The 27,194-nt window shown below is 35.0% G+C and overlaps 1 protein-coding gene across 7 annotated transcripts in view; it reads right to left on the reverse strand.

The window, feature by feature from the left end:
• Positions 1 to 788: 788 nt before the first annotated feature.
• The window catches only part of KLHL8 (kelch like family member 8), a 49,018-nt gene continuing 22,612 nt past the window's right edge, over positions 789 to 27,194 (reverse strand). For 2 of the 7 annotated variants that reach the window (XM_057727428.1, XM_057727429.1), the window contains exons 2-9: positions 17,685 to 18,233; positions 16,260 to 16,446; positions 11,829 to 11,972; positions 10,804 to 10,915; positions 6,890 to 7,058; positions 6,502 to 6,661; positions 3,829 to 4,030; positions 790 to 3,614 (exon numbers count right to left, since the gene is read on the reverse strand). In XM_057727428.1, the coding sequence (XP_057583411.1) occupies positions 3,491 to 3,614; positions 3,829 to 4,030; positions 6,502 to 6,661; positions 6,890 to 7,058; positions 10,804 to 10,915; positions 11,829 to 11,972; positions 16,260 to 16,446; positions 17,685 to 18,167 (1,581 nt within the window). In that variant the 5' untranslated portion in view covers positions 18,168 to 18,233 and the 3' untranslated portion in view covers positions 790 to 3,490. Of the gene's footprint in view, positions 3,615 to 3,828; positions 4,031 to 6,501; positions 6,662 to 6,889; positions 7,059 to 10,803; positions 10,916 to 11,828; positions 11,973 to 16,259; positions 16,447 to 17,684; positions 18,234 to 27,194 lie in introns of all 7 variants that reach the window. The other 5 variants (XM_057727423.1, XM_057727426.1, XM_057727424.1 and 2 more) reach the window with 4 other exon arrangements.

The following is a 27,194-nucleotide window of genomic DNA, read 5'->3' on the forward strand; positions in this document are numbered from 1 at the left end:
TAAACAAAAAATCTTCCTATTTTCAGTTAAACATAAAGATCTTTTCTTTAAGGAGAAAAATATGCCAGCCAACCTACTAAATCAATTTTGTATTTGAAAGATTGAGAATAAACAATTATATAGTTTTGAAAAGATTCTATAAAAGCAATCAAACAATGAAAAACAAAGTTACAAACACTATAAAGAAAGAAGTTCCTGTTCATAATAGGTACATGCAACATATTTTGAATCAATAAACAGCAACTTTCTGATCTTGGTACTTGGTAGCATATATGATAATTTATTATTTTGATTTGCTAGAATATTACTACACTAATATATGGTTTTAAGAAAACACTGTAGAGAAGTTTGATTGCCACTTGTTTATTCCACATAAAGGAGAAAAGGGGGGGGGGCCTTCCCTGGTTGCGCAGTGGTTAAGACTCCATGTTCCCAATGCAGGGGGCCTGGGTTCGATCCCTGGTCAGGGAACTAGATCCCACATGCATGCCACAGCTGGGGAGCCCACATGCTGCAAATGAGGAGCCTGCTTGCCATAACTAGGACCCGGCACAACCAAATAAATATTTAAAAAAAAAAAGAGAGAGAGAGAGAGAAGGAGACAGAGTCAATGACATCCCAACACAATTTCTTTAGAAGCCTGATATGAGAAACCACAGAAAACACTCTTAACCACTAAGACATGCATTAGATTCTAAATGCATTTTCTATCATATAACACATGGAGAAAAAAGGAACAAAATTCTCAAGTTTACCATTTGCAAGAGTAGCTTATGCAATTTCAACAATCTCTTATCTAGGCATTTAACAGCATTGTAAGTTTAAAATGCATTTAGGAATTAAGAGAATGAATAATATTCAGAGTACTAAGTTTATTTGAACATTTAAAAATAAATTAGTTACACAGAATATAGTGAAATTAGTCAAAAAACAATATCAAGTAATTTGTTTTGAAATTGGCAGTACAACAATAAAAGCAGTGGCTTTCATAACTATATGGGAGAATCACACAAAAGCAACTAGAAATATTTCTTAAAGAAATATGCAAATTTTTACTTTTTTTTTTTTTTTTTTTTTTCATTTAGAATTTAGAATTTTAGCTCTATTTTACATCTTTCTGGTAGGTGATATTAACATCTGGAGTTAAAGGCACAGGCCTCACAATTAAGTAGCCATCTTCTTTGAATATTTCATCCTTCTTTTCCTATGAATATAATCACCTTTCAGTTGCATGATTCCTTCAGCCTGATTGATTCCACTATTAATCTTTTCACACCACTGTCAGGTCCTTCAGGGCTATGCTTCTGACTGCCCACACATAATGAAACAGCCAGCCACGTGTTCCACTTACGTCACTTTACCTCCCTTATGAGTACTTATATGTTATGGGTAGCTAGGGTACCAACTTAGTAATGTTAGATGACTACTGTACAGATAAAACCAGTAATGGAAATGGAACACCTTAATGCTATACACATGACAAAGGCAGAAACATGTTAAAGAAAAAAACATTTTAAATAATCTTAGAAACAAAAAAGATCCCCTCCCCCACAGAAATAAATATAACACACTAGTAGCCATACCTAGACAAGCATTATAATAAAAGGACTCCATTAGACATGAGAAATAGCTGAAGCCAAGTTTTGAGCCTTATTCTCCACATCCAGCCAGTTGTAGCCAGTCCAGTGAGTGCTACAAGTTAAGTGCTTTTGGGACTGACTGAAATACAGTTACAGTTGTATAAGAGAACACTAGTTCAGATCCAGCAATGACTTATGGACTTGCCCACAGGCTGACAGCAAAAAATGGCATAATTTGGGAACATTTAAATCTGCTTCATGAAAGACCTTTATCTGCTAGCTGACCCCTCTTACACTGTTTTCTTCTTATTTTTTTTTTTTTTGATCTAACATACCCAAGGCACTGGCTTCTGTCATGTGGCTTTTTGCCTTACTGTACTGACAAGCCTAGGCTGCCATTTAATAAGGACCATCACAGCTACCAGGCAATGAACTTCAGGGCTGGACAGATGGAGTAGTGTTCTTCACTGCCCCAGCTTCCTTGTGAACAAGATGACTGACAGCAGTAAACTTTTTACTGAATTCTAAGGCATGACTAAAGGAAAATTTAGGAAGGCCTAAAAAAGAGGTACCAAACTGCACTGCAAATACAAAATAGAATATTTTAATATTCTTCATAAATATTTATAAAAATATATACATATAATAAGTCACTTTATAATTCTGGTAAAACCATGAAGAGCTGTTAGATCGGCAGGTGTATCAATATCCTGGCTTCAATGTAATGTAAAGAAATATTTTCAATTAAAGTTCAATAAATACTGGAGAGAATTAAATATAACAAGAAAAAGAGTTTCAATCTTTCTCTGTTTTTACAATATCTTTTATTGGTAATGATGAGCTTGAAGTAATCAACAGTTCAACTAGTCTATAAAGAAAGGGTTTTTGTAAAAATGCATTCATGTTCTGATAATAAATAAATCCAGATTCTGTACAGTTTAGAAAAATTATGATGGTGGAAAATAGCAAAACAGAAAGATAATAAATGTTGGGTTCAAAATGAAATGATTAAGTCAAAGGAGGATGTTAAACATATTTTCGGAGTCCCCTCATCAGGGAGTCACGTGATGGACATCACTCCCTCTCAAGGTCTCTCAAATGGGCACCAGAATAATGCTGACTCTAAAGCCTTCTCTAATATCTCCTCTGGTTCAATTTTTGATTATGAAACAAATCCTTTCTGCATGAGATGAAAAAATAAAAGTGTAGATTTGTTCAGATGGAGTTAGTTCAGTTAGATCTTTTGGTGTCCTAACAAATCAAACTGAAATTAAGGGCTTCATATAGCATTCCTGTAAGCTTCTGAAAACACAGCCAAGGGGCACTCAGAAGAATTAAACATTTTTCCTTTTTCTTCAAATATCCAAGGAATTGAAAAATCAACACCTAGAAAAAAGCAAGGCATAAATTCATCAGCACCAAGTAGAAAAGATCTTCAAATGGAGCAGATCTGTTATGTGTCCTGATATCCTTGTGTTGATGAATAGGTTCCAATCTCCCCTCTAGGAAAAATCCACTGCCTAAGGTTAACACCTTTAGGCAAAAGGTAAAGCTCAGCAAATGACTTCATTTTACATTTTGACTCATCCACATTTAAAAAAAAAAAAAAAAAAGGAATTTCAAGGTTTTGGTAGTCCTTTAAACATATTTTTTTTGGAGGAAGTATAGTTTCAGGTTAGGGTGTTTTCCTTCCCTCCCTAGTTCATTATTTGTTAAAGTGGGAAGCATCGGCTTTAACTTTATTACTAGCAGTTCTTCAGCTACCATTTCAAAAGTTGCACTTAGTCACAACAGTTTACATTTAAATGAGACTCTAGTAGTAGTTAAAACTGTTCAAAGGTGGCCATTTCAAAATCCTGGTTGTCTTTCTTGCCTACCAGATATGACTAAATTGGTGGCTGGAACTCAAGTCACATACAGTCGACCACATTACTGGATCCATGACCTACATCTCGAATTTGGTTAGTTAAACAGGCACACACAGCTACACCTGCTCCAGCTCTGCAGTGAGATACAGATCCAACAAGCTCCCACCTGAAAAGATAGAGGAGAAAGGATGTTATCCTAAAACAAATCATGATTTACTTTACTCAAAAGACAAAACAAAAAGTCCCTATTATGGGACTGGTTTTGAAAGATAGTAAGCTATCCCCAAAGTTTTCTATTAACTACATGTAGCAACATTTTAGCACTCTGGAATAATCTGTTACTGGAAGATCCCACCAAAGCATAAAGGAAATAAAATTACCTATTCAGCACTGGATCAAACGCCTCCACTGTATTTAAGTATGCACTGCCATTATGACCACCGACTGCAAAGATTCTGCCCATCACTGCTGCGATCCCCACTCCACCCCTGGGAGTGGTGAGGGCCGCTACATAATCCCACTTGTTGCTTCGAGGATCATACCGCTCAACTGAACTCAGAGGAGAATTATCATCAAAACCTCCTATACAGAGAAAGTTTTTAAAATAGTATCACGTTTCACAGACTTTAACCATTAAATCTCAATCCAATAGCTTCTAAAAACCAATCTTTCCAAAACATTTTAGAAAACTCCATCTATCACTACTACCAACTCCTATTACACATTTTATATAATTCAAGATAATTTAAATAGTATTTTCCTCAATATTAGGATTAAAAACCTTAAAGTGAGAAAAACTAAAGTCCCTATATTTAAGCAGATAATTTAGGAGGGAAAAAAACCCCACGGACATTCATAGAATTTTCCCTTAGCCTCCTAGAGGCAAGTAACAACGTACTGAGATTCCGTCTCATGTATATATTAGATTTTATATGTATATATTAATTTAAACAGTAAGAAGGCTTGAGAATAGAATAAACTAAATTACTTAATCGATTTAGATATAAATCAGTTTTCCAACTGTTTCCCTTAGTACCATAATTGTAATCATAATTACAGAGATGGTGGACTATGATTGAATTTTTACCAATTTTTGCCAAAACTACATCTTCATGCCACATATTCCAGATGCTGACAGTCCTCTCTATAGATCATCTTAACAATGTTACTTACTATGTTTCTGAGTCTTAAACATAGAGACTGCTATTTTAACAGTTCTATTTCCTTTAAAAATAAACATATCTTTTTAGGCTCCATCTCAGTCTACATGAGTAATAGGTCTCCCTGATGACTAAGCCTATTTTCCTGAGGACAGGAAGTGTTGATATTATGACCAGTCTATTTAGAAACAAGATCAGGTTAAAAAAAAAATCAACAAAGTCAACTTCTCTAATGAGTTTAATTTTATTAAATCAACTGAGGTAAAACTCACTGATCTTAGTTCATAATTTAATGAATTTTAACAAATGTAATAGTATCATCATCACCACAACCATGATATAAAACATTTTTTCACTATAACAAAGGCTCTAGTTTTAATTATTGCTAAGGCTAATGTAGAAGATTAAGTTTTTAATACAGGGTAGTTACATTTTTCATGGCCCTCTTTTTCAATGGCTCCCTATCACTTTCCTAGGGAATGCATATAAATTCTGAACAAAGAACTCAAAGCAGAGGAATAGAAAAGGGAGGATACAATTAGCTTCCTGTACATACAGGTTACCTTCAAAGTTTTCTTATTCAAATCAGTTGTACCTGTTTTAAGTAGGACTTGAATGACCAAGAAGGTTTTTAAGGTTCAACCTGAGTCAGTCTTATTTTTACCATGTCTGTTCTACTTATAAAGGCCCAGAAGATTTAACAAGTAACAGCAACAATGACACTCCTACTGAGATATAACACACGTCAATGCCTATGCTACCTAGGCAGCTGAAAGAGGTAGCAATGGTGTAATATAACAACTCTGGGTCGTCACAGACCCTGTTTCAAATTCCAGCTTCATCAACTTATTTAGGCATGTGACTATGAGTAAATTATTCACTCTCTCAGTCTCTCACTACCTCAAAGAGCTGCTGTGATGATGAGGCTAGACTGAAAAGGTAAATTATGCTATTTCTCTTCTTTAACACACATAAGCACTGAAATATTCACTATTACTTCTATTACTTGCAGATATTTAAGTGCTAACAATACACCACTCTCATATCAAGAACTCTAAGTTTTGTAACACCAATTTATATCAACATGAGAAAGTGTGACATATGCTAGTGACAACCTCTCCAAACTCACCTCCTCTTGTAAAGGAAGGGATTACTAATTGCAATATAGCTACCCATTTACTGATATAAAGTACCAGACAGAGTTTGAGATGCTTAACATACATTAACTCGGATTCTTAAAATAATTCTTAAAAATGAGCATTATTATTCCTATTTCACTGCCCTTTAAAAGCCTTGCTACTGGAAATGTGCTGAGTGGACCAGAAATAGCACTGATTATCACTTGGGAGCTGTTAGGAATAAGAATCTGGGCCCCTCCCTTGCAATTTAACAGTATCTCCTTATTATTCACATGCATATTAAAGTCTGAGAAACTACTGCTCTATGGTTTCCTCCAACTCTATTATACAGTAAGTCAAAAAGCAGTATAGACATGATAACCGCCATCATGCATATGAAATATCCATTGGCTTGCTTAAAATAGTCAACACAATTCCCTTGAAATGAAAATGAGAAAAACATGTCTTAAATCTTTACAGATTTATAATAGCAAAGCACATTCAATCTGTGTCCTTACATTAAAAAATATACATATCTTATTTAAATTTAACCCCCTACCTTAGGTATACTTGCAACTCCTAGGTAAAAATATGGAGGCAGAGTTTTAAACATGAAAGATGAAGATATAAACAAAGAAGCATGAATATGAGCCTTAAGAATTCAAAAGCAAATCTCAGGACTGATTCCACTTGAGCCTAAATGCAATGTAATTTGTGTTACTGACACTATTGTATATCCTATAAAAAAAATTAAACTAGAGAAATATCCACTCACCAACAACGTATAAGCAACCATGGAGCTCACTAACTCCATTGCCTGCTCTTCGCTGACCCATTTCTTTAACTTCTATCCATTTATCGAGATGTGGATCATACCTCTCCACACTAGATAGAGAAGCTACTCCATCATTGCCACCTACTGCATAAACATGGTTCTAAATAAAGAAAAATAATAAAAACACATGACATTAGATTTTGAACTGATTTATATGTTGTCCTAATGGTAGACCAGAATGTGCAAGAGAGCAGTATTTTATGAAATAATCTGGTGTGTGATCAATATCTGCATACTGGAGATATGAATATACCAGACCTTCCCTTATTTGGTTAGGGATGTGATGTGATGCAATGCAATCCAGTGAGCAAGCTGCCACATAACTCACCACAAGAGCCACAGAGCCAACTCCTCCACGGGGAGTATTCATGGGTGCCACTGTACTCCACTGATCAGATTCTATGTCGTATCTCTCCACATCATTGAAGCAAGTGTTGTCATCTAACCCTCCAATTGCATAAATTGGACCTCCCAAGGAGGCCAAGGCAATTCCTCGCCTACAGAAACAATAAAACACTCTTTAGCATTCCGATCTGTCTCCAGAAAAAAAGGTAGCAAAAAAATTGTGCTAATGCACCCATTTATCACATTAAACATCAATGTGGCTTTTTCTCATTATTTTTAGATTTATCAAAGCTTCTGAATAGATGGCTACAGGGTTGTCAAATTGTGCGAGTCTATGCGAACAGGGCCTGCTGGAGTTTTTATTATGCATAGCCTACACAGGCTACTTTAAACGTCAATGAAATAATAAAGGAAAACCCAGCAAAAATACTACAAATGGAGTCCAAAACATTCAATTAGTAAAACACTCAGTTCCATAATTGAGAGGCTGATGAATTGACAGAGATGGTTTGCTACAGAGGTCAGAAGTCAATCTCATTACTAAATTCATGTAATTGCAGACCACATTTTGTTGCAGTGTTTCACTGTATCATACAAAAGAACATCAACTTTATATTACAGGCTTCACACCACATTGCTTTACTTCTCAAGGGCATCTACTTATCTTCTTGGAACAGAAGAGACTTAGCCCATGTTAAAAGCTAATTCATCATAATGGTGATTGGAAAAAATTATATCAATTTCTTAAAAAACACACTGCAGCAAAAGCTGAACTATTCTAAACCTTATCTGTCACTGACTTGGTATGTTCTTTGTATAAAGTGTATTGTTTAAACCTCTACTACCTTGCTTCATGTGTCACCCATTTGAGAAAGTGGTAGACATAGCTGACATTCATGAGTCAATACAGGTAATGCACTGAACAGTGACTGGCCGATATTCAGTGCTATGTATTAGCTATTACTATTTCTGGAGAGAGCTGCTGCTCTACTGAGATTCTAACACTCAGTTTACCAAAAGAGTATCCTAGGAAAGAATTCTTGAGGATAATGTTGTCACTCATTTTGTCTCCTTAACTTCTTTTCCCTTGAGTGTAAAGCAGTGACTTACAAAATACTGTGGTTATAAAAGCTTTCAGGTGTGGCTGAACTCACGTGTGTGCACGCTAGACTACACGGGTATTACACCATGGCAGAAGTGAGTGTGCCATACAGCTCCCTGCTCCCTCCACCCCCTCAACCACAAGAGCATAAGATAGTATTGGTTATTTCCTACTCCTCAAAACTCTCTTCTTTTGATTTTTGTGATATCACGTTTGAGTTTCCTCCTACATTACATATCTGGCTGGTACTTTTCAGCTTCCTTTATCAGTGCCTTCTCCACTGAATTATGCCTTCTTGTCACTGAATTATGAAGTTTCCTAAAGCCTCTTATCACCCTATACTCTCTTTATAGACAATTTCATTCCTTCCATGGATTTATGATAACTCTAATATATATTTCCAGACATACATCCAACTTCTACTTCAAATTTGTGTGTCTGGATCTTCAACCTTAACTTTAATCTGAAGTGAAACTTACTGTCTACCTCCCTGTGCTAGGCAGATCTTAAGATGTCTCCCACCACAATGTTCACCCTCTAGTTTTACTCCTATGATTCTGCTATGTCACATGGCAAAATGGAGATTACCTGAATGAGCCTAATCTAATCACATAAGCCCTATAAAAGCAGAGAGGCTTCTCCAGCTGGTAGCAGAAGACAGGTCAGAAACTCAAAGAATGAGGTAGATTCTGCAAGTCACTACTTGTTTCAAGATGGAGGGGAACACTTGGAAAGGACCTCAGAATGGTTTCTAGGAGCTGAGAGTGACTCCCGGCCTGCAGCCAGTAAAAACAAGAAACTCGGTCCTTCAGTCACAAAGAACTGAGTTCTGTCAATAACCTAAATGACCATAAAAGTAGTTTCTTCCCCAGAGCCTCCATTAGAGCCTACAGCTTACACCTTGATTTTGGTCTTGTGAGACCCTAAGTGTTTCGAAAACTCAGTTAAAATTGCTGGACTTCTGACCTACGGAACTGTGAGCTAATTAATGGATGCTGTTCTAAGCTGCTAAGTTTGTCATAATTGGTTACAAATAGAAAACTAATATACCCATTATAAGACAAACAAAAATTGTATCCTGTACAGTCTTTTTCCTAATGCAGAAAATGACACCACTATCCATATTCAGCTGTTTAAGTTAGAAACTGAAGGGTCATCTTTGCCCCTACCTTATTTTCTTTTTACCTCCCACATCTAATTATCATAAAATCTTGTTGATTGTACACTTCTGAACTCTCTCAAATACATCCTCTTTCCTCTATCTCAACTTCCACCACTTTAGTCCAAGCCACCATTATTTCTTTGACTGAAAATATTACAATAACCCTTTTGGTTTCCAACTGTTTTCACTCTGGTCCTCCTCAAATACCTTCTCCATTTCATAGCAGAGGATCTTTGAAAAGAGAAATCTGATTCTTTCACTCCCCTGCTATCAAAAAAAAAAAGTGTGTATGTGTATTTCAAAGCCCACCAGATTAAACAACCTTGACAAACCACTTAATCAGTCTAAACTCTTCTGTTCCTTCAGATCTTAGGTTAAGTGGGACGTCATTAAGATCTCCACTCTCAAGCATCCTTTACTTATGCTGGTGCTAACATTGTTACCCTTGTAATTGTCTTTATTTGTATCTTGCCTTTTAGAATGTAAGCTCTATGGAGGCAGGGATGCTGGCTGTCTTATTTATTGCTGCATCTTCAGCATGTGATATCTTGCAATGGGCACTTAACCAGTTTTTGGTGAATAAATAAATCAACCCCTGGAGATGCTCTGTTAGGATGATGGATTTCAATAAAATCATATCATAGCTTGAACTGACATCAGTATTCATTTTTGTGAAAAGATGAAAAGGGGAAAAAAAAAATAAAGAAAACCAGGTATTTAACATGTGAATATTATTTTGGAATGCAAACTGAAACAATGTTTTGGGGGGATACAAATTATAAAAGCAAATAACATAAGAAAATAATTGCATTTCTATTATTTTTTTACACAGTTGGAAAGCTATTGTAGTGCTTAAGGCATATTTTAGAAGATTAAAGAAATTCAACTGCTATTTTGTTAGACAAGTTTCACTCAATTCTCAACTAAAAACCAGCTTAGCATGATAAAGAGGCAAGAGTATAAAGATTAAAAATGTACTTAAGGATTTTCTCCCCCCATTTTAATTCATGTGCTAGAATTTAAACTATTTATTTGTTGTTACCATGTAGCATAAACCAAGCCCCACTAAAGTACTAAAAGGTCATTTACAGATAAGTAGCATATTTTAAGACTAGGTTTTTCCACTAAGATTCTTTCTCCTCATGAGTGAAAAAAGGGCCAAAAATCTCTTCTCAACCAAACTCTCTTCACACTTCTTAATTTTTCATATTTTCAATACACAAGAAAACTCAGTTAAAAACATTATGTTAAATTAATCAAGAATAAAAAATTAGAGGGCAATGTATCCCCACATGCAAAATTATCTTAAGCTGAGAACCACTAGTACACAGGAACACAACTATTTTTGAAACTTTTCTGAAAATCTAAAATTATTTCAAAATAAAAAGTTAAATAAATGCTCAGGTATAAGTCAAAACTATAACAATCATTATCATACTCAAAGACACGACTGTTCTAATTTTTAGGAAAATTTTAGAAGTTATAACAAAGCATCACATTGGATGCTTTAACAAAATGTATTTAAGAAGGTATTTAAAGTTTCTAAAAATGTAAAGTAAAAAATTAGCCCTTTCAGTTATAGGAAGCTTTATTTTCCACCAACAAATCAAAATAAATGTCCATGATGATCTACCTCTTTGTGTTCATTGATGCCTTCATCATCCATTTATTAGTAAGAGGATCAAACATCTCCATACTACCTAAATGTTCATTTCCATCATGTCCACCCACTGCATACACTTTACCTGTCAAGCAGAGAAGTACTTTCATTTGATTCCAAATAAATTTATATATAATCAATATATAATTAAAATAGCACAAAAAATTAGCTGTCAACCAGTATTCTTCTATTCAACATTATGATCAATGTCACTTCACTAGTCAAATGAAAATAAATGTAAGCTTTTACTTAATAAAATGCCTGAAACATGTTTTACAAGAAATTATTTAAATGCTCAAACACTATCCTGCCCTTAGGTTTCCCAACTGTTTATTACTTAGTAGATGAAATCACTAATCATCCTTGCAAAGGATGTTTAATAAAATGGAAAAAATGCTCTTATATAAAGAAAATGTAATGTCTTAATATATCAAACTTTTCCAAATGAAACAAAAATTGGAACTATTAACACACGAAAATGTTAAATGTAACTATTTAGGTGTTTGGGTTACAGATGATTTTTATTTATTAAAATATTTTCCCCCAAAAGCATTTGTACTTTCACAATCAGAAGTGACTTTTTAAAGCCTCCTAACAATTTATCCATGGTTCTGCAATTAATTCATTTTCAGTAACCAGTTAAAAAAAGCCTCATTTCAATAATAATAATTAGATGGGTATAGAAAGAAGCTGGTATATATTTATTACTTGGGTTCAATAAGTATTTTTCTTTAGTTCGGTTATTTTGTAAATACAACTCAGAATAGTTTAACTCCCTTTGCCCTTAATACTCATCTCCTCTTAAGCATCTATATGCAAGAGATCGTACACTGAGTATCTATGGGCATAAAGTAAGTAAACATTCACCACCCAAATAATTTGATATACTGAAACATATTTTACAATGTAGGAATTTTCTTATAGAAATTCTCAAAGTTCAAATATTTAAAAAGAGCATTGTGATGACATGATGTGATTTAACACAAAAGCAGACCCACCTTCCACTGAGATTACACCCACGTGTCGCCTTCGACTGTTCATTTCTGGTCCAAAGAACCAACTGTTTTTATTAATAGAATAGCATTCAATACTGCGAAAGGGGTTACCCGATCCACCTCGACCACCTACACAAAATAGCACACCTAAAGGTAAAGCCACAAAATAGAGGTTACAAATCACAGCTCCCCAATTTTCTTTCTTTCTTTCTTTTGTTCTTTTTCCCAGCTAATTTTATTTTTATTTTTTTGGCCACAGCACACAGCTTGTGGGATGTTAGTTCCCTGACCAGGGATTGAACCCAGGCCCTTGGCAATGAAAGTGTGGAGTCCTAACCACTGGACCGCCAGGGAATTCCCTCTAATTTAGAAAAAAAAAAGTGCAGATAAAAACTTTGGAAGTCAAAATTTTGATTGATGACCCCCCACAAAAAAAGTAATTTGGATACCATTTAATGTCATTATACTACTAAAAATCTAATTTTTCCCCATCATTTGAATGTTTCAAAGACTAGGATACGTCAGTTATCTCTGCTTACTCACATTCCACTACAAAATATGGTTGAGATCGTAACCCACCCTGAAAAATTGCTCTTTAATTAGGTCATGACAAAACCCAACAAACTCATAAATTTCTAACTAAATACAATTACATTTTATACTGATCTCTCTGGGTTTTTGGGAAACTCCTTAACTTTTGATTTCTATAATATCAAAGTCTCCTTTTGTCTCCAATCATTTCTTTCCTATGTTTTCTGTTCCATTCCCAGCCTACTTCTCATGTACTTCATGCTCACACAGGAAAAGTTCAATCCTTTTACTTAAAATTCCATCTGTATCATGCCTTCCAAGCTACATTTCTAAGCCACATTTCTGCTTGACGTACCAGAGGCACCTCAAACCCAACATACAGGGATCTCCCTTCCTCATCCACCTAAACCTCTTCCTTCCCCGAGGTGTCCTTTCTCTCCCTCGCTATTCCCACTGCCACTGTTAGTTCAGGCCCTCATCAGCTATTACTGCAAAATCCTATTCTATCTTATCCCTCAGTATTCTTTTTGCTTTCAGATTGTCAACAGAATAATCTAATTAAAAGGCTCTTTCAACAGCTTTTCATTACCTATATCAGTTCTTAAAAATTTTATTGAATGCCACTAAATTGTACACTTTAAGAATGGTTAAAATGGCAATTTTTATATGTATTTTACCACCATTTTTTTTTAAACAAATCAAAACTTTATTTTGGGGACTTCCCTGGTGGTCCAGTGGCTAAGACTCTGTGCTCTCAATGCAGAAGGCCTGGGTTCAATCCCTGGTTAGGGAACTAGATCCCACATGCCACAACTAAGAGCTCACATGCCCCAACTAAAAGATCCCACGTCTCAATTAAGACCCAATGCAGCCAAATAAATACATTTTAAAAAACAGTTTATTCTGATTCAGAATCACCAGGAAAGCTTTATAAAACACAGATTGCTGGGCCTGACCCCTCCTCCATCCCTAAAGAGTTTGATTCAGTGAGTTTGGGGTAGATCCAAAATTCTGAATTTCTAAGAAGTTCCCAAGTGAATGCTGATGCTGCTGGTCAAGAGGCCGCCACCTGCTTCACACTATGAGAACCACTACTCTACAAGATAAAGCCTTAGCAGAGCATAAAGGCCTTGCAGTGTCCAACCAGATTTTCCCCCTCTTCCCCTTAATGTTCAAGCTCCTGTTTCACCCATACAGTGATCACCCTCAATGTTCTGATAACAACTTTTGGTAACTATCATTCATGTAATATACAGTATTGAAATGATCAATTATGCTGATATCTGTCACCAGAGTCTAAGCGAGATTAAGATAATGTGTTAAGCGTTTATGCACTTATAAAGACAAGCACAGTGCCTGGTGTATCTAAACATTCAATAAATGTAAAATGAACTGAATACCCCTTTCTCTAACTGGCGCACAGAAAAACATTTATTATTCAAAACTAAGACTGAGGGTTATTTTCTCTATAAAAACCTTTCTGTCCCTTCCAAAGTAAAAATAACCACTCTTTTTCCTTCCCACTATACCTTGTGATTGTATCAAAGTAACTGTAATACTTTATTGCATTTACTTATTCATATGTCTATTTCCCTAGATCAGACTGAAAGTTCTCTCAAAGTAGGAATGGCTATATTCTATTTGTGTTTATATTTCTAATGCCTAACCCAGAACCTGGCACACAGTAGGCACTTAACAAATGTTTGCTGAGTGACTATATAAATGAATGACCAGAACTGTTTGCACTATCTTTTCCAACTAACTCAATATTTTAAGTCAGAGAAAGTTGAAAGAGACTTTAAAGATCATGCAGTCAAAATTATTTATAAATAAACTGAGGCCTTCAGAGATTAAGAAATCTGCCCCAAATTACAGATGTTTAATGGTATAGCTGGAATTATAATCCCGGAATGTAATCCCAATCACTGATTAGATTTTATTTAAGTGGACCCTAATATTTCTATTATATAGGTCACCTAGCAGCATGACATGGAAGAAAAAAAATTAAAATGAAGTGAAAAGATCAGGACACAAGTCCTTTCTCCACTGTTCTGTGTTGCCTTGGGCATCCTTTCAGCCTCTCTGATTCTTAGTTTCCTCATCCATAAAATGGGATAAAACCATCTTTCTCAGAATAAGGATCAAATTCTGCACTAAAACCTACTTTGTAAAGTTCATGCAATCATGTAAGAGATCATGTATATGAGGGTCTCATACACGTATATATGTTTAGCATGTGTCCTAGACTGTCAAGATCTTTGAATTCAAACCTGAATCTTTTTTTAAAGTTCATGATTTATTAAAACTAAGAAGAGAATTCAGCAGTTACCAGATACAATTTTTTTTTTACTTTTTTTTTTTTTTACAATTGAGGTATAGTTGCTTCACAATGTTGTGTTAGTTTCTGCTGTACAGCAAAGTGAACCAGCTATATGGGTATATATACATATTCCCTCTTTTTTGGATTTTCTTCCCATTTAAGTCACCATAGAGCACTGAGTAGACTTCCCTGTGCTATACAGGAGTCAAATCTGAACCTGAAGAATTAAATACCTTGACTCCCTGAAATTAGTTTCACAACTAAAAATATCTACACTTCAAAAATTTAATACTCGGGCTTCTCTGGTGGCACAGTGGCTAAGAATCTGCCTGCCAATGTAGGGGACACGGGTTCGATCCCTGGTCTGGGAAGATCCCACATGCCTCGGAGCAACTAAGCCCGTGTGCCACAGCTACTGAGCATGTGCTCTAGAGCCCATAAGCCACAACTACTGAGCCCCCATGCAACAACTACTGAAGCTTGCGCACCTAGCGCCTGTGCTCCGCAACAAGAGAAGCCCCTGCTCACCGCAACTAGAGAAAGCCTGTGTGCAGCAACGAAGACCCAACACAGCCAATAAATAAATAAAGTAAAATAAAAAGCTCCTGTTAAACACCCCTGGAAAAAAATTTAATATTTGAAATCAACCCATAAAAAAGGGAAAATAAATAAGTCGTCCTTTTCATGTAAAACTAATTATTTAGAAGAACGACTTCTTCATAGGCAGATCTACAACATTCAAATGTTATACTATCTAGATAAAAATCCCACTATTCATAATCATGTACTGCCTTTTGTTGTTTTGGGGCTATTCCACAGATCTCTTTATTTAATAACCACACTAGGTCACAGCAGATGTACAGTAAGTGTCTTCAGAGTACAGATTCCTGAATTCATAGACCACATTTACTTTCCCTTATTCCACAAACATGTTCTTTATAAAGAGTAACATAAGTGAATATAAAACTATTTTCTTGGGAAAAAATGAAGTCTGAAATTTATGGCAAATAAAGGCAAAACTGCATGCCTCCTCAAGCATAAGAGCTTTATATTCTAAGAGTCTAATATGGTCTGTTATACTATTAACATTAGATGTATCTAGTACCTATCTCTTGATGTGACAGAATGCAAAAACAAATATTTAAATATGTAATATGTGTTAAGCTCCATGCTTAGTACTAGGCATACAAAGCTATTAAGATACTTACCTGTCTTTAAAGGGCTCAAAACATGTCAAATAAATTTCAATGCAACATAGTAAAATAAGTGCAAAGAAGTGTCATTTAAGCAAAAATGACAGAGGAACTATTTCTGCCTAGAAGAATCAAAAAGACCCCCAGAGAAGAGATACTTCAGCAAGCTCTTCAGAGTGTACAGGTCTTGTTACAGCTTTTTAAAAAATTGCCTTATTGGTAAAACTCTGAAGTCACATATGGTAAGAATTCATATATAACCTAATTTGCCAACTATTACTTTAAGACAGATACTAACCATCTTACAATTAGGTTTGGGCATACATAACCAACCCTCAAATACAACAAAACTCCTTCCAACAGAGTAGATAAAATGAGTAATTTAATTACCAGCAGTATGTTTCCTTGGAGTAGTCCGAATGGAGTATTCGAAGTCAGGTACTGCTCTGCTACTCAAATGAAGGTGGTAATTCCTTGCTTCGTCCAACAAATCTCTACATTTTAGATTTTGTTTGACAATCTGTTCTTTTGCCACAACACCCATTAGAAAATCAACTGGCAACAGCGGCAAACGAACCTAAGATCGTGAATAGTTGCAGATATAAAACTTAAATTGCAGTTGGAGAGCTCATTCTCTACTTTCACTGCAGCAGGTTCTCTTTTCAAAACTCATTTACTTTCTAACATCTGAATGAAGTTCAATGTGTCAAGTTCTAAAGCAACTGCCAGTACTTCTGTACTAATGAAATCAGATTATATATCCTCCCCTTTTAAACAGACTGAATAAAACAATTCAATTGTCTTCAAGTTACTTATTCACTTCCAAAAATGGTACTGTCATAATCACAAGGCCACTTGCTGTTAAAGAAAAGGCAGAATCAGAACAAAATTGTGGTGCTTTGTTCTTTTGCCTTTTAATGCTAAGACCAAACATATGGAAATGTGATTTACTTCTTACAAACACACACACACACACACACACACACACACACACACACACACACACACACACACACACACACACACACCCTCTCTCATATCTGAAGCAAAGAGGTGTTGTTTTCTTCAACTTAGAAGGTTATATTCAGGGATGCACCCTCTCGTTCAGAAGAGGTACTCGCCATTCTTCTCTTAAAGATGCATTGATTTTTCTAGTGGATTAAAGGGATGTTCAAACCACATACTGTGATTCTGAGTTAAAGGCACACAAACATACACAAAAATAAGATACAGGTGCAAAATAAAACTTTTTGGTTTTGTTGACAAAGTTATTTTCAAAGTAATTCTAAGGTCAATTTGTCAGCTCCCTAAGAAACCCCTGTTAACAGTAAAAATAAACAAATAAATAATTTAAAAAGAGACGTATTACATATTTCTGAGGTTACAAAAGTAAAACTGTGGTGAGGGAAGAAAACAAAGTGATGTCTTATAATTCTTTCCAGAACAAATCTGTATGCATTAGGAATAAATGTACTTTTCATTAGCAAAGTAATTCAGTAAGTTTAGAAACTATTATAATAAACAAGTTATAAATTTAGAGCTGTTTCCTCAGAACCTTTTAGCATAAATAAAATATTCATTACTACTATTTCAAAGGGATTTTTTAAATATTCAGGTTAAAAAGCAGGTAATATTTCTAATTCAAATATAACACATTCACACCTATCTTTAAATGGTATAGTAAGTAGGAAGGTAAGAGTCAAGCGTTTTCACATTATGTTACATCAATGGATAACCTACACTTTTTATGCTAAATGGAACATGCTGACTTGCTTCCATATCATTTCCTTTCTATACAATCTTATTTGTCCCTACCTGTGCAAGTGTTTCATCCAACCATTTGGAATGATGCTGAGGATTGGCAAGAAGCCACTTGATGGCTGCACCATAGACCTGCTTTTCATTCTCAATATTTAGATCACTGGAGGACAAAAGCTTATGGAGATGCTGGGGTGACACACTTACAAAGTCTTCACACTCCACCACTTCAGTAAAATGCTCACAGGCATACTGATCCGCCATGTCCATTAAGTCTATTCGATTGTGACTTTCTGCAAAGGCTCTTACTGCCAGACAATTGGAAGGATGAAAATGTAACTTCATGTATTCACAACATGCTCTAGCCACCAGTTCAACCTGTAGAATACAGGCTGCATATAAGAGAGGCTGGACATTGTCAACAGTCAAAGTGAGCCGTGAAGAATAGACAAACTTTACCAAATCTTCTATTGCGTCACCATCAAAATCTCTGATCTCAATCAGCGTTTGTTTGGCTTCAGCCATTTCAGAGAGAAACATAGCTCTGAAGTAGGGAATAACACAAGCCAATACCAGTTTGTGACAAGAGATTAGCTTTGAGCCAACCTGTTCAAAACAAAACAAAAAGAAACTCAGTTTAATATCACAATTAGCCTGAGATCAGCATCCAGAGCACATGCTGTAGCAGGGACAAAAACTCCAGACAAGTTCAATGTGTTTCTCCTAACAATGTAATCTTTTGTCTTTTACTTTCAATCTAGGCCAATTTTTTAAAGTCAAGCAATTTTCTTCTTCCAAGGTAGAATCAAACCTTTAATACATGTATCTATAATGTATATAACATAATCTATGATTTATATTATCCCACATTTCAGAAGCATTTTGTGAATTAATAAGAATAATACCAAACATCACCTAGCACTTACTATGTATCAGGCACTACACATTTTTTTGGGTCTATGAATCCCTTCTTTTAAAAAACTGTTTTTTCCAATTTTATTGACATACAATGTTGTATAAGTTTAAGGCATGCAACATTATGAGTTGATACATGTATATACTGTGAGACAATTACCACACCAAGTTTTAGTAAACTATCCATCACCCTCATATAATTACAAATTTTTTTTTCTTTCTGATGAGAACTTTTAAGATGTACTCTTAGCAACTTTCAAATATACAATACAATACTGTTAACTACAGTCACTGTGTCAGGCACTGTTCTAAGTGCTTTTCATATATTAACTCAATTGTCCTAATGCCCCTATGAGTAGATATTATTATTATCCACAATTTATCAGTGAGAAAATTGAAGCAGAGTAAACAAATCAATATTTAGTACTTACTATGAGCTTAAGTGAAGTTTTTTCATTTCCTATTTAAATCATTCTGAAATATTTTATAGAAATGTAATAAAGAACACTGAAATCTCACTTTAATTGTTGAAAAATTAGATTGCTTCCAATAGTCTGCCATTACAAACACACTAATGAACTTTACTGTAAGAGAATCTTTGTTTACATTCTCTATTATTTCCTAAAGATAAATTCCTAAAAACAGAAATGCTACTTCAAAGGATAAAAACAATTTAGATACCTACTACTAAACTGTCCATTTCTGATTTGCTTATAATATTTGTGCCATATTCTGAGTGTTAACTTGTTAACAAATATTTGCCAATTCAATGCATGAAATATCTCACTGTTGGGACTTCCCTGGTGGCGCAGCGGTTAAGAATCCCGCTGCGAATGCAGGGGACACAGGTTCAATCCCTGGTCCAGGAAGATCCCACATGCCGAGGAGAAATTAGGCCCATGCACCACAACTGCTAAGCCTGCACTCTAGAGCCTGTGTGCCACAGCTACTGAGCCCACATGCTGCAACTACTGAAGCCCTCGTACCTAGAGCCCATGTTCCAAACGAGAAGCCACAGCACTGAGAAGCCTGCACGCCGCAACGAAGAGCAGCCCCCGCTCATCACAACTAGACAAAGCCTGCGTGCAGCAACGAAGACCAAACATAGCCAAATAAATAATATCTCACTGTTTTAGTTTATTTTTTACTAATATGATTAAATCACTCAAATTTTGGACTACTTTTATTTCTTCTATGAACTCCTTCTATGACTTTTCTCACTTGTAAGAACTCCCCAGACATTTAGAATATTAGTCATTTGTCATATATACATTTTAAAACTTCTCTTCTATAAGTATGCTTCAGAATTTTACTCACCTATGGATTTTTCCTTATGATTTCTTTTTATGATCAATCTTTTTCCTTATGATTTCTGCCTTAGGTGCTATGCTTGAAATGGGAATCATTCTAATAGTCCACAAATATTTATAGGTATTTTTTCTAGTTTTATGTTTTTCACAAATCTATTTCCATCTGGAAGTTTTTGGTACTGAGAAGACAGATCTTTTTTTATTGCAGGATAGTTGCTGTACAATATTATATGTTACAGGTGTACAATATTGTGATTCACAATTTTTAAAGGTTCTATTCCATTTAGTTATTATAAAATATTGGCTATATTCCCCATCTTGTACAATATATCCTTGTACCTTATTTCATACAGTTTGTACCTCTTACTCCTATCTTTTTAACACAGTAGTTATCCAGTTTTCCCAACACTTTATGTTAAATAATCAATGAGTACAAGTAATAGGATAGTAGTATATAAGCAATTATCCTGTTTTCTTGTAACATTTTGACTATGTAACACACTTATAGTTGTGTTTCAAATTATTTGGGAACTAATTTTAAAATAAGAACTAAAGAAAAAGGCCTGAGTAATATGACAATGTATAAAAGGTTTTGCTTATAAATGTCCCTTCCCCAACTTTTTTCACTAATGTAGAGGAAGAATGAATATCACTTATTTCAACAAGTACAAGATGATTGTTTCTGTTTGTTATACTATATTTACTTGCCCTAAAATGGGATCTGAAATCTGGTATTAAAATTTTAAAAAAATCTAAAAATATCCTTTTTTTCTTTTTTTTGGATTATCTGCACTGGCCACCATTTAGATTTAGTTTCTATGCAAATACCTGTAAATCTCACATGACATACACCTGCTCAATTAAACTTACACTCTATTACATAACAGTACTATAAAATAAGGTACGACAATTTCCAGACCAACATCGTTTTTACGTCTTCTCATCCAAGCTGTACAAATCTATGGCCCACAAGCTATTTTCATGTTGTTTATAAGGCTCTGTCCCTTTATAACTCTAGTTTAATTAGATTCAAATAAACCAAAATGTGTATATTTAATACACACACCCACACAATCATACCCCTATGTGCCCTTTTAGAATAAATACCAATTTTAACTTTAAAAAGATCTTTGAGCCATACATATGAAATAGGAACATCAAAAAATTTGAGCTGCTATGCATTAATTTTTCTTTGACACTATGCAGTCTCATTATGTTCTTAAGAGTTTATTTCTAAATTTTTCTTCTCTGGTACATAAAAATAACTATCAATTACCACAAACATTTTATCAGAAATTTTAAAATGAAAGAAATCAAAGTCTAAAGACAAGATGTTTAAAACTGGGTTAAAAATACAGAAACTATAAAATATTAGACATTATTATACAATCTAAAATTATATAAATAAATACTACAGTATATGTCCTTGATGATAGGGAACTTTCTAATTTACTTTTTCTATTAGATCAGTGAACATATGAATGATTCAAGATGCTCAAGGGAAAAGCAAATATGTCAAAGTGAAACCCAAGTAGTGAAATATTTAGAATATCAACATTAACATAATGATCCTTTATTTTTTAATACAAACCACTAATCAAAACCTTGAGTAACTTTCCATGGATTAGCCAATAGGATCAAAATACAATGCAACAAAGGCTTTTAGATTAGTAAAGCACTTTACTTTCAACATGGGAATTTAGTGGGGAAGAGTACACAGGGAAGTCAAGCATCCTTAATTTTTATTGCTGATTCAACATTTAGGTCCAACCAAAAAAAATATATGACAAACTAAGTAGAATTCTGTTTGAAAACAATAAATGACCATCTGCTGAATTATGAAGTAAAATGAACTAAAAATGACATAAAAAGAACAGTAAACAAAGAACATTAAAAATTTCATTAACTGTCAGCCCTGACTTACAAAAGGAACCTATCTTACATTAAAGGCCACTTACTTTTCAAGTTTTCTTTTGTCCCCTCAACTAAAATATATGTTTACTGTGTAAAATCAAGAAAGTACAGAAAAATATAATGGAAAAAATTTACCCACAACTTAGCAAATACTGTCAACCTGTTGGCATATTTCCTTTCAACTTTTTCCCATGCATTTTGAAACACAGCAGACTGTCCTGAACTTCGTTACCTTTTCCTAAGTTTCTAAAAACTTTCGACTCTTCATGCTTATTCTATACAGTGGATGTAACACAGTTTATTTATTCTGATATCAGCCATTTAGACAACTTTTCCATATTTTAAATATAAATGGTATCTTAGAGCAGGAAGTTTTTTCAGTATTTCAGAATACTTCCTTGAGATAAAATCTGAAAAGCAGAATTAATGAATCAATAAATGTTTTTAGTTCTTCATACATACTGCCAAACCATCCATGAAAAACAATGACCCAATTTAAAGATCCATCAGCAGTGTTTGAGAATAATCCCTTCAAATTTTCAAAGCAATGATGTAAATGTTCAATATGTTGATAACTGAACAACTTTTCAATTGAATTAATTTCTACTTCTTGCTATTTTTAGTACTTTAAAAAATCTGGCTATCCCATGAACTATTCTTTTGCAAGCTGCTGTTCTTACACAGATTTACTTCATTTCTAAGTGTTAATTGTATAATCCCATTAACATGGACTGTTGAAAACAATTCTACTACAATATTGTAAATCGTTACAACAAAAAGTATATATTAGGTTGAAATGTTTACAATTATGCCACTTAACAGTACTCAAGCTTAATGTTTGAGAATGACATTGAAATAAAAGTGCAGAAAATACACAGAACAGAAATAAAGACTGGAAGGAAAAAAGCCTATATAACTGAGTCTCCTTTTACATACATTTATAAGCTATATTCTAATTTTTCAGTTTAATCTTGTAATTTTGCCCCTTTAGCTCAATTAGCTACTCTTTTCAATAACCCACCAATTTTATTCACTCTGCATAGCTAAAAACATGTTTAACTGTGAAGGTCAAGGGGTTAAATGTATAAAACTCAATGTCTTGGCTTGTAGTAAACTACTGTATCACAATGTCTAGTCACATCCACTGTTCTACAATCCTATCTCTACATTTACTTTATTTTTTTTTTATAAATTTATTTACTTATTTATTTATTTTATTGGCTGTGTTGGGTCTTTTTTGCTTTGCGTGGGCTTTCTTTGGTTGTGGTGAGTGGGGGCCACTTCCTCGTTGTCGTGTGTGGGCTCCTCATTGCCGTGGCTTCTCTTGTTGCGGAGCATGGGCTCTAGGCGCGTGGGCTTCAGTAGTTGCAGCACATGGGCTCAATAGTTGTAGCTCACAGGCTTAGCTGCTCCACGGCATGTGGGATCCTCCTAGAGCAGGGATCGAACCTGTGACTGCTATATTGGCAGGCAGATTCCCAACCACTGCGCCACCTAGCAAGCCCTACACTTACTTTAAAAACCTACACAATGAAAACAATTTTTTTATAGCATTTTGGGGGTCAAATAAACAAGAATCTATGGACATAAATACTCAAATATCCCTTCTCAGCAATATTAAGAAAAATCAAAACACTGACTTATTTAAATGGACGAAAGTAGAAGTGATCATCATTGTATTAGACTTCTTAACATAGAATGCTTAAGGGTTAAATATAATATCACTTTCTCCTTTATCATTTTTATTAGATTATGCCTGCTTTCCAGTCAGGAGTTAACTGTTACATTTATAAGGATAATAATTTTATCATTTCTACCTCTTGGAAGTATACTACTATAATGCAGTTCAAACATTTTGTTTCTCTCCAATCTTTCAAAGCACTTTTTCTTACATGATCAGCTGAAAGTTTTGACAGCAAATAATTATAATACTTAAGAGTCTTGAACGTGTTCATCAGAATCCTATATTTGTTTAAAAAAATCACAGAAACATGCATTTGCAAAAAAAAAAGCCAAATAATACGATTGAAACATAATCAATGGTGGCATCAAGAGGTGATTTAAGGAACTGGCCTTCTCTAATAATCTCTATCAACCTCTTCAGGTAAAATTAACTGTGATCGTCAGTAAGGACAATGACATTTCCTTAAACTACATAAACCATAAATAAAATCATCTTTGTAGATGCTACTCTTGTTGATCTATGACATATAATCTCAGCATTATGAGTGCTATGCAATACCCTTTTCAAGACAATTTCCCTCTGCCTTTTCCCCAACCAAATCGTTGCCCTTAAGAATCTTCCCTCATACGTAATTTTAGAGCTGCCACAAGATATATCGTTTAAAAATATTTTCACTAGGAAAAAATAACTCCTATGAAACAACGGACAAAGGATTAACCTCCAAAATATACAAGCAGCTCATGAAGCTTAATACCAAAAAAGCAAATAACCCAATCCACAAATGGGCGGAAGACCTAAAGAGACATTTCTCCAAAGAAGACATACAGATGGCCAACAAACACATGAAAAGATGCTCAACATCACTAATCATCAGAGAAATGCAAGTCAAAGCCACAATGAGGGATCACCTCACACCAATCAGAATGGCCATCATCACAAAATCTGGAAACAACCAATGTTGGAGAGGGTGTGGAGAAAAGGGAACCCTCCTGCACTGTTGGTGGGACTGTAAGTTGGTACAGCCACTATGGAAAACAATTTGGAGGTTCCTTAAAAAACTACAAATAGAACTACCACATGATCCAGTAATCCCACTCCTGGGCATATACCCAAAGAGAACCATGATCCCAAAAGAAACTTGTACCATAATGTTTATTGCAGCACTATTTACAATAGCCAGGACATGGAAGCAACCGAAATGCCCATCAACAAATGAATGGATACAGAAGATGTGGCATATATACACAATGGAATATTACTCAGCTATAAAAAGGGATGAGATGGAGCTATATGTAATGAGGTGGATAGAACTACAATCTGTCATACATAGTGAAGTAAGTCAGAAAGAGGACAAATATTGTATGCTAACTCACATATACGGAATCTAAAAATGGTACTGATGAACTCACTGACAAGAACAAGGACGCAGATACAGAGAATGGACTGGAGAACTCGAGGTATGGGAGGGGGCGGGGGTTGAAGGGGAAACTGAGACGAAGCGAGAGAGTAGCACAGACATATATATACTACCAACTGTAAAACAGATAGCCAGTGGGAAGTTGTTGTATAACAAAGGGAGTCCAACTCGAGGATGGAAGATGCCTTAGAGGACTGGGGCGGGGAGGGTGGGGGGAACTCGAGGGGGGGGAGTCAAGGAAGGGAGGGAATACGGGGATATGTGTATAAAAACAGATGATTGAACTCGGTGTACCCCCAAAAAAATAATAAAAAATAAAATAAAAAATAAATAAAATAAATAAATAAAAAAGTATTTCACACACACACACACAAAAAAAGAGATGCAAATACAAATCACCCATAATCTCCTAATGAAGAAAAAATATAATGTTTGTCTTTTAGGAAAAAAAAAAAAATATTTTCACTAGTAAATAAACGTAACAATATATAAAGAAGTTTTACCTTTCCCTGGAATGACCTCAAGATTACATATAATCTCCTATGCGAAGCCTTTCCAATCACCTCTCAGACATAATTAACAGATTCTCTCCTGTGCTTCCATAAAAATATCATAAAATGACAATCACTAAATTGTATTTTAGTTAGCTATGTACATGCCCATCTCCAGCTAAACGTCAAACTCCCATGATGCAAGTACAGCAAGCATATTATTCAGGTTTATTTTACTAGGGTAAGACCTTGGTGAATATCTGTTAAATGAATTTGTTTTTCCAATATAGGTGCTCACTATAAAATTAAAAACATACTAATGGCCTTACGTATAAACAATAAAACAAATTTTGATAACTGTCTTTCTAAAATGCTTGCCCTAGGGGACTTCCAGGGTGGCGCAGTGGTTAAGAATCCGCCTGCCAATGCAGGGGACACAGGTCCGATCCCTGGTCTGGGAAGATCCCACATGCTGCGGAGAAACTAAGCTCATGCGCCCCAACTATTGAGCCTGCGCTCTAGAGCCTAAAAACCACAACTACTGAACCTGTGTGCTCTAGGGCCCAACTGCCACAACTACTGAGCCCACATGCTACAACTACTGATGCCCAAGTGCCTAGAGTCCATGCTCTGTAACAAGAGAAGCCACCACAATGAGAAGTCTGCACACCACAATGAAAGGTAGACCCTGCTTGCCACAACTAGAGAAAGCCAACACACAGCAACAAAGACCCAACACAGCCAAAAATAAAAAGTAAAATAAATACATGGCTATATTTCACATAAAGCTAGTAAAATTAATGGTTTTCTTCTCAATACCTTAGGACCTAGAAATATATAAGGACACTAAAAGTAAAGAGAATGTAGGTCATTTATTTATAGTACAACATTATACTTCTGGACATTCTGGGCCCAAAACTCAGATTTATGCATTCAGTTTACAGACTTTTGCTGAGTTTCCCCTGATCTGATTCTCCAAGGATGTCCTCAATACCCATAACTCTGAGCTCTAAGAACCTAACTGATCAGCAGCAGAAAGCAAAATCTAAGAGATGCCAAAGTGGCAAACTTCATGTGGAAAATGCTGCATGGATGCACATAACTGCTCAAAAGAATTTAATATTACACTGAGAGATAAGAGTAGTAAAAAGTACTTTAAATAAGCAATGAGAAACAGTCAGAACACAGGCTCTTCCACAGTGCTTTATCAATTTTCCAATTTTATTAAAATTGTCCTTTGTAGCAGAGCAACATGATTCTATAAGCCTCAGACAAAGTTTACTAAAGACTTTTTCATCCAAGTCTCAAAAACACTCTACTTCACTATTAGGTATAAATAAACAATCTCACCTAAAGATGGTAATATTGAAGTAGAGATTAAATTACAAGCAGATCTTGGAGATACTGCAAGTTTGGTTCCAGACCACCGCAATAAAGCAAATATCTCAATAAAGCAAGTCACACAAATTTTTTGGTTTCCCACTGCATATAAAAGTTATGTTTAGACTAAAAAATGCTAACCGTCATCCTGACAACTCAGGGTTGCCACAAACCTTCAATTTGTTTAAAAAAAAAAAAAACACGCTTTATCTGCAAAACACAATAAAGCAAGGTGCAAGAAAACAAGGTATGCTTGTACAACAAAAGGAACCACACAGTAAAACACTAGTGCAGTGTGGGAAGACATTCGGGAACCTTTCTGAAACCTTGAAAATGTTAAAGTATGTGGGCCGAGCGATGGGATTCAGAATGTCCTGCTTGAGCAGTGGAGGAGCTAAGGGTGCGGGGCGTGGAGACTAATATCACCCTATTTGGCCCTGAAGGATGGCTGGTTAG

This window comes from Hippopotamus amphibius, chromosome 3 (genome assembly GCF_030028045.1).
Source record: "Hippopotamus amphibius kiboko isolate mHipAmp2 chromosome 3, mHipAmp2.hap2, whole genome shotgun sequence".
NCBI lineage: Eukaryota > Metazoa > Chordata > Mammalia > Artiodactyla > Hippopotamidae > Hippopotamus > Hippopotamus amphibius.